The sequence below is a fragment of the Prenolepis imparis genome, unplaced genomic scaffold (assembly GCF_030444845.1).
Source record: "Prenolepis imparis isolate NDT839.2.m4 unplaced genomic scaffold, iyPreImpa1.0 SCAF_10, whole genome shotgun sequence".
Lineage (NCBI taxonomy): Eukaryota > Metazoa > Arthropoda > Insecta > Hymenoptera > Formicidae > Prenolepis > Prenolepis imparis.
In genome coordinates this window covers 8219421-8228251 of record NW_028141168.1, presented here as the reverse complement: position 1 = coordinate 8228251, position 8831 = coordinate 8219421, and the positions used below count along the sequence as shown (strand labels likewise).

The window sequence follows — 8831 nt, the reverse complement described above, 5'->3', positions numbered from 1 at the left end:
TTTTCCCCTGAGAATGTATCTCTTTCTACTCTCTTATCCGATAAGAATATTTACACCTGAAAGGTAACACTCCTAATTATCACTTCTTAGAGTTGTCCTTCTATATAGATTGCAACGCTATCGCATCCACAAAGTGCCTTATGTTCTTATCAGTCTCAGTGTACATTATTATTCACGGATGAAAAGAGACTAGAAATTTTATCCTACATATATTCTATATAAAAAAAAATTTTTTTTTAATCCGGAAACGCATTTTAAAGCTATGTGAAAAATATATTTAAAAAATGTGCGTATTCTTATTAATAAAACAATTAATATTAATTTTATGTCAATTGAGCAAGAAAAGTGTTCATACAATATTTTACACTGTAGAATATTTATGTGAATAATATTTTAATATTCTCTGCTAGGCATGATTTTATATTATATGGTATGCCTATTTGATTTATATCTTTTACCGTTTTATGTACGAGGGAGGGGCTAAATGGTTTTATTTAAATTATTATGTACGCTATAAAGCCAGTATGAAGACGGGATATTCTTTTTCATCCTATCTTGCATGTATGAACCAACGGTTTAAATTAAAATCGCGGGCCACTTTCCTCGTGCAACTTTCTATGACCTACATCCCATGTTTCTGCCAACAAGATCGCCTTTAACTGCATCATCGAACGCTCAACTTCCGGAATAATTAACAGTCGGCTTCCACAGATGACTGAATCTAATCCAGTCTTTCGTTTGCATATCCATTCGCAGTGATTGCAAATTTTAGCGCAGTGACTAAACCAGAAGAATGGCTTTATCGGTCAGTTTTTTTTCTTTCGTTATTATTGTGCAATAAGTAAAAAATATTTGCAAGAGAACAATTTCACATTATTTCGATTATTTATGCATTGTTTTTAAAAATATTATTATGTAATTTTAGTTATATATACGAGCATCATCAATTTGTATAAATTTTATAATTTGTTTTAATAAAAAAAATACTTATTTTGTATCAAAAAAATTCTTTATATAATTATTATTTAATAAATTAATATCTCATAATATACTGCATAAGTCATTGAAACACGATTGTCGCAATAATTGTTGCAATAATAGAAAATAACAGTTCATGTATCATATTATATTAACAGGGGCTCTGGAAGTTCGACTTGAATAAATAAACGACTATAAATATTTAGGAAAGCAAGCGCCGGGGTAAGAGTGCATCTATAAAACATGATCATCCCCGATGAAGGAAGACAGAAACCGAAGAAAAAAAAACCAAGCAACGGTGATGAGGGTAAAGAAACCGATCTTTCCACCACATGTTTTTACGCGGAGGGGAAACTTTTAGATTGCAAAGGGTCGTTTTCATGAGAGGTGCAAGGGCAAAGTTGGTAACGTGTGAGAAAAAGAAAAGCAGAAAGGCGTATGTATCTTTGAAAAACGACGCGTCGTACGAATGAGCTCTGGCTTTGCTGCAGAGGTGAAACGACCTCGGTCAATGTCGAAGGTCGTTGCCCGACGTCGCGGCTTCAAGTATCGCTTTTCCTTATGTAAACGCAATTAAAAATCGTCGCATCGCGCAACGGTAGAAAGTTTAATTGGCTGCGATGTGGCCATGAAAATTCATGACTTAGCATTTCAGAAGTTTTCAGATCATAATTACATGTATTGTTTTAATAGAAATATAAATTCAAATAAAATCAAAATTTAATTAGATTAGATTCTATGCATATGACTAGAATATAAAAAATAAAATTTGAAAAAAATTTCTTGTAAAATAAAATACAATCTCTAATAAAATAAAATAAAAATATTAATAAATTCTGCAAAATATTTACATATCCACCATATATGTATATGTGTTTTTTTTGCTTATATAGAAAATAAAGCAAATATTGGGTGTACAAATATATAATATTGTTGTCTAACGTTATAAAAATAAAAATTATAAAATAAAAAATAATAAATACATTTACAGTTTATAAAAATATATGATTTATAACTGTGTAATCAAAATGTATGCTTTGATATGACTTACCCTGCTGGAATGTAAATGTGTTGTTGAAGAGTTTGCAATTGCATCCTCGAAATAGCAAAGTGTCCAAATATTGATATAACATTGCGAACAAAGCGTTGCTTCATCAAGAACGGCAACTTATTCATTATCTCACAACATTAAACTGTCAGAACCTGAAACAACAAAGAAATGATACACATTAATAACGCAGATGTTTTGGATTGAATTCTCTCAAATATTTTTCGACGATGAAAAGATTTTTATTTTGACGTTTTACTTCTAAATGGGATATATCGGTTTTTTTCGTCAATTATACGTCATGCGTTTTCTCGGGCACTTTATTCAATTGATTTATCGGCAAAAATACTCTAACATAAGAAGCAAGTTGAACGACATCATTTCATTCTTGTCAGTGTGCCTTCTTTTTCCCTCATCTCGGCCCACGCTTCGTCTCTCATTAATTTGCACCACGTTTCTTTCATATAATTGAGCCGCATACCGATTCACAAGTGCTTTTAGGCACGAGTGCTTCCCGTATTTTCGAGTGGATTAATCTCTTTTTGTTCGATGAACGGTGAATGGATCAGTCAATGCCCTTCTCGATGGGCAACGTTGCTTAATGAAATATCGATTTCCGAAAGTAACGTTGAAACGGATACGTACGGGATTTAATCTAAATACGAACTGGTCCTCCAAAATATGTAGATACAATTTCGCGATTTATATATTAATATACCTGACCTTTCCCAGAGGAAATTAATTCTCAAACAATTTCTCGTGATTGATTTAAAATCAGAAAGTCAACCTATATTAACGAAAAGAAAAAAAAACTACTTACGAAAAAATTATCAATTATTATATGTAATTAAATAATGCAATTTACTGTAAAATATATATTAATATAATTCGTACGTCAAAATTTTCGATTGAAATTATCTGTCGTAAAGTGACGAACGATCGTGTCAACTCGTGTCATCTCTTCTCCCAGGACGCTTCTATCATAATACATCGTTTCTATAGACAATTCCCAATACGGCTATTCCCGGAGGGAATTTCTGCGTCATAAATGTCGATGAAAATAAATCCCCGAGCGCTTCTTCGCTTCCGCAAGTGCAGTTTGCCTTGCAGATTCGCGAGCTACATAGACACGCTAGGAATTGCATTTAGCAGTACCGAGATATCACGAACGCGAATCCGCTCGAGCATCAATTATCCTCGTCTGCTGTTCTCGACTGTATACTTATATTGCGGAAAAATATTATGCAAATGTCGAACGAGAGGAATCGGCGATCCTCTTTGCGTGCGTAAGACAAAGTACCGAAGCGAAAGGGATACTTTGATATAAAAAAAAAAAAAAAAAAAAAAAGGATCATCCTGATCCTTTTATCGCTAATAACTGCGATGTTCTGTTAAGATCCTATTAATAAAAATTGCGTTCGTTAAAGCGTCTGTAGACTCGTTTCAGACTTTCTTTATAAGTTTTACTAAATCGCTTTGTGCTCTTGCATTATAAATTATTATTAAATAGTTTCTTAACTTTAATCTATACACTGAGAAGAAAAATGGTTAACTTGACTAAATCGTTCAACTAAATTATTATTTTGTTAATTGAACATCTATTTAATTTAAATATTTCTATAGTTAAACGATTTAGTCAAGTCAACTTTTTTTTTCAGTGTATGTTATGATAAAATTTGTGATGTAAGATTTAAATTTTATTTATAATATAAAAGAATATAGCGAATAATTTTGTTAATCTGAGAAAAAACAACTTGATAATTAAATATAAAGTTTGTTTTCATAATTACTGTTACACTTGTGCTCTTAAGAAGAAACTGCTCTTAACTATTACATAATTAATAAAAAAAGAACAAATTTGATTCAGATATATTATTAGAATATTACGATAGAGAGTCAAGGTTTAAATTAAATGTTATTTATTCGAGATATCTCTCTCGTATCATCAAGAACTCAGGAAATGGAGTTACATACCGAAGGCTGATGCACTTAGGGCTCAATGCACGAAGCGAGGCGTGTATACATGTACATCTGCATATGTACCATCTTGATTATCGCTCGATATTCATTCCTCGGCAAGTGTTAAATTCGATTTCCTCGAGCCCGCTTCGACCATTAATTTAAAAATCTCGTCCAATTAAAAATTATTATCCCATCCGCTATGCGAGTTCACGTGCAAAAGTCAGCTGTCATCTCGCGCTCAGTCATTTTCTGTGCTTCTTAAAATAGTTACAGAATTTTCGTGAGCTCGTATCCCCGTGTTGTTCAACACTGTAACAAACACACGTATGTAACAAACACGTTAATATTTCACGTATAGAATATTCTGCACGAGTTACGAGAAATATAAAATGAGTTTAAATTTAAACTTTGACGCTTCTATGTTGTTTTGTTCGCAACTTACAATTCAAAATCTATTATAATTAATAGTTATTACTATTATAGTTAACGCTGTAATAAATATCATTAATATTATAAATAAATAAATCTATTATAATAAACATATATACATATATTTTATTTTCCATTTATTGATTCATAAGAGATATTAAAGAAATCTTTGAACTCTGCCTCTGCTCAAGAAATCTGAAAAAAACTCATTGGTTTTAGACTCTGCCTCTGCTCATTCATCTCTTTATAATCTATTAAAACAGTGAACGAAAAAAATTTGTAAGTTCACTTTGTATCATTTTATATGTTGAAGAGACACAAGAAGCTTATAAATTTGTGTGAAAGAAAATCTTCACGAGTTAGAAATATTTTTAGGTAATATTTCACCTACTTTTATTGCTTGAAAATTATTTTTTGAATTCTATTATCCGGGATAGCGCGAACGCAGTCCCGACTAACAAAAATTATACGTCCGAGATATCCACATTAGGGATATTCGCAAGGGTCAGCTCAACCGTAGTGCAATGGAAGAGCCTCGCCCTGGAGGAACCGCCTTGTTGATCACGGTAGCCTCTACGCCAGGTAAGTATGCTTTCAGTCCTCGCTCACGCTCTTTTATAATCGCGAAGATGATTCTTAAATGCGAGAAACCTTGCCTGCCTTGCGCCGCATAGCGTCAAAAATTCGAACTAATTCACCCGTCTGCCCGGTTAGGTTTCGAACGGTTGCCTCTATGAAGGGTGACCACACGAGTGGAAGGGATAATATAAAGGGATGCGATATACCAGAACATTATTCGAGAAACTGTCATTTTCCATATGGAAATACGTATATGTACATTTCTCGTTGTCAGAAACAATGAAAATGCGTAGGGAAGGACGACGCGACATGCGCGTTTCGAAAAAGGGCGAGGGATAGCTTTATTGCTCGCGATACGGAAAATGTATGGAGCCTGCTGGAGGCAGGGCTGCTAAGATATTCTGAATAAATTGCCGATGGCAAGGCCGCCAGTCTGGCGTCGATATTCTTGCTGTCGGTTGCACCACGTGCTCGTTCAATACGCATCGCGGATGACAGCTTGTAATCGCGAACGCAGCAAAATCGTACGTTATTTTCCCGAAAAGTTTATCTATCCGCATGATCAATAAAAAATGTAAAAATGATAATAATTTCCAATCATTATCATTAAATTGAAAGCAGAGAGCGAAAAGAATTTTTTCGTTATTAAAGAAAACACACGTAAAAAAAGGTCAAAAGAGAATAATGAGATGTCTCTCTATTTTCTCTGAAATCTCTAATTGAAGTTAGATGCAATCACAAATGCAATCGATGATGCCGTGCATCCTCTCTATGCTATGTGCATGTAGGTTAAAATTTAATTCGACATAAAAATCGAATAAGTTTCTATCAATTATGATCAAACGATCAGACTTTGAAACGTGTATAATTCGCAGATGAAAGAAAAATGAAATAAAAAAGAATTGGATTTGATTCTTTCTGCAAAAAAGAGAGAAGATGATTAAAAAATATGCAGTGTACAAGTAATATGTTTTATGAGTCAATTAATGATGTTATTAAACTAATTATTGTATACTGCAATTTTAATAACTTCTCAAAAATTACAGCAAATTATCGATTAAGGAAAATGCAAGTTTTAATTGAATAGTAAATCCAAAAAATGCCAAGACAATGTCGTGATCCAAAATGTATTGTAAATAAAGAAAAATTGACGTAAGAAACATATAGTTTCGCTATAAAAAAAATTGTATATACTTAATTATAAAATATTGCGTGTAATAGAATTGTTTAAATTTTATATAGCATGCATGTCTCTTGTAATAACTTATTATGAAACACAGCATATTGTAAAGATTCTGGTTACTTCATAAGAATCAAAGAATTGGATTGCAATCGGATTCTTTATGAAATGTGTCATTGATTAAGATCTTCATGAAATGCTGTGTTTTATGATAAGACTATGGGATTTAACTTCGCGTTATGTGCACATACTTGTTAAATATTATCTTTATCATTGATAGCGCTCATAAATACAAGAACAAAGAGAAAGATCCGAAACCGTCTTCAAATCAAACTTCTTTGAGCAATTCTACTGTATCGCAAAATGAAAAGCAGAAACGTACAAAATCAAAGTCAAAGCACTCGAAAGATGCCTCGAAAAGTTCGAAAACATTGTTTAATGAATCGAAGGGCTGCAAAAAGTAATTAAATAATTCATTATTATTAAAATATTTTCTAAGAAAAATAATTTAATGCGAAATTTTTTGCGAACAAAGTTAATTATGAAATATTTATCTCGTAATTAATTTCCACACTATACATTTTTCGAAAATGATTAGTGTTGACACATACATGCATAAAAAAAAATATATAAATCAGTTCCATAAATTTAATGTTCTTTTAAAGCAATTTGTCAATACATATTGTTAATATATCAATGCAACTTGTTAGAAATTGCTAATTAAAATCAATATTATCAAATCAAACAGTTTCTCGAACAAAGAGTATAATTAGTGAAACATGTAGAAAATATGTTTATATTAAAAACAGTTTTATAATATCTTATGAGTTTGTTATAATATATTATAATATGTTTCTTTCAGTAAGAAATGTCATGTCTCGCAATCGACTTCTGGAAGTTCGATTTTGAAACGTTTACGACAAAAATTACGGTGAGACATAAAATAATAAATTACTGCCATATGTATCATCCATTAATATGAAGAATCATTTCATCTCACGTGAAACAAGTTTGACCTTGTTTTTTCTGTGTTCTTAAGAATTCTTTCAACTTACTGACTCAACCAGATTCCTTCCTAAGCTAAAATAATAGCATCTTTTTCTCACGATATTAGTATAGAGTACCTTATTATATTAATACTTATATATATAGTGTAGTACCTTACACATTAAATAATGTTAAATCTCGGGAGGTAAAAAGAATATAAGCGTAAAAGAAATAAAATATAAAAATAAATAAAATATACATAAGAATTCTCATAAATAAATGTTTTTGAGAAAATATTGATATGCAAAATGATTATTTTAAGCAATCTCATATGTTAATGTTGATCTGCAAAAAAAGTTAAAAATACATCTACATTAAAAATAAACATTTAATAAATATTAAAGTATAATAATAGCGTATTTATCTGATTTGTATGTATAGCATGAAGAGCACAGAATCGAACACGTTTGAACGAATTTCCGGCAGTTCCCAAAATTATACGGAGCAAATATGTACCTGTGGCAAAAGTGGTAGAAAAAAAAACGTGTTAAAAAGAATCTTTAAACCAAATATTTGACACTTTAGTGGACTCGTTCACGAATGTCTCGTACGAATTTTTGACACAGAGCGTCGCAATCCTCAGAGTGGAAGTTCGCACGAACACGCGAATTTACAGAATATGTCTACGGAGAGGAACAAGAGAAGAAAAAAATCGCGTCGCCGACATAAAAAGGCTTCGAAGAGAGAAAGTGATCAACCAAGGCATGACTGTTTCACGACGCTTTGTGTCTGTGTGCGAGGTCGCAGTTCGAATAAGCTAAGAGTTTGTAAATGCACGTCGTCTCATGAGATTCTTTCCAGTGATCACGAATGCTGCTGCGTTAAAGTTAATCTATAATAATAATAATAATAATATAAACATTGTGTATTATTTAATATTACTTCAAATGATTAATAATTTAACTATGTATATTAAAACAATATTTTGAACTCATTTAATAATTCATTTTTTTGTAAATATAAGGGATATTATTTTTTAATAAAAAATTAAAAATAAATTCTATTTTACAAAGAAAAAAGAAATCTATTATAATTAGAAAAGATAGGATACGCATAGTCAATATAAAAGCAAGATATATAATAATCAAGTATAAATTAAACACGCAAAAATATTAAGACCATGAAATGTCGTGTTGCAATTTTTTTCAGGACAGACGAAAAAAGAGGACGAATCGACCTAAAAGCATATTAAAAAATGACATTCAAACGGGCAGACACACTGCAGATCCATCGGCCAGTGAAAGAAAACATCTGGACGAATTATTGCAAGAAAAAACAAAGTTAGCATGCTGAGGTTTATATTTTTAAAAATACGTTTTTTTAAAATTTCCTTCTCATTTCATTATCGAAATTTGCAGCGAAGAACGCAACGGGATTATCAAAGGATTAGACACTGTTCGCAAAGGAATTAACAGATTTGGTGCACACACAATTAGAATTTTTAAATCTGAAAATTAATATTTCAAATAATTAAAAATCAAAATTTCAAAAATATTTTTTAAAACTATTTGATACTTAATTTTATTTGTCTAATATGAACATTCTGTGTGTAACCAATTGACAATCACACAACATTTTTAATAACATAATTTTTCTAAATTGTTAAAT

At 31.2% G+C, this 8831-nt stretch overlaps 1 protein-coding gene and 1 non-coding gene across 2 annotated transcripts; one reads left to right on the top strand and one right to left on the bottom strand.

The window, feature by feature from the left end:
- Positions 1 to 4845: 4845 nt before the first annotated feature.
- On the bottom strand, positions 4846 to 5007 carry LOC145942341 (U1 spliceosomal RNA). Its single transcript, XR_014426350.1, has one exon. It is a non-coding gene; the product is annotated as a U1 spliceosomal RNA (small nuclear RNA).
- Positions 5008 to 6095: 1088 nt separating this feature from the next.
- LOC145941976 (uncharacterized) lies at positions 6096 to 8789 on the top strand. Its single transcript, XM_083048425.1, has 7 exons — positions 6096 to 6148; positions 6457 to 6636; positions 7039 to 7107; positions 7605 to 7690; positions 7790 to 8049; positions 8373 to 8503; positions 8582 to 8789. Exons 1-7 carry the CDS (start codon positions 6096 to 6098, stop codon positions 8679 to 8681), a joined length of 879 nt encoding a protein of 292 aa, XP_082904551.1. The 3' UTR covers positions 8682 to 8789.
- The last annotated feature ends 42 nt before the right edge of the window (positions 8790 to 8831 follow it).

Excerpts from the sequence above, each read along its gene's own strand:
- LOC145941976 (XM_083048425.1), top strand. The coding sequence starts at position 6,096 with ATGCCAAGACAATGTCGTGATCCAAAATGTATTGTAAATAAAGAAAAA. Across the intron at positions 8,050-8,372 it reads ACGAATGCTGCTGCGTTAAA|GACAGACGAAAAAAGAGGAC; the intron begins GTTAATCTATAA and ends AATTTTTTTCAG. Across the intron at positions 8,504-8,581 it reads TTATTGCAAGAAAAAACAAA|CGAAGAACGCAACGGGATTA; the intron begins GTTAGCATGCTG and ends CGAAATTTGCAG.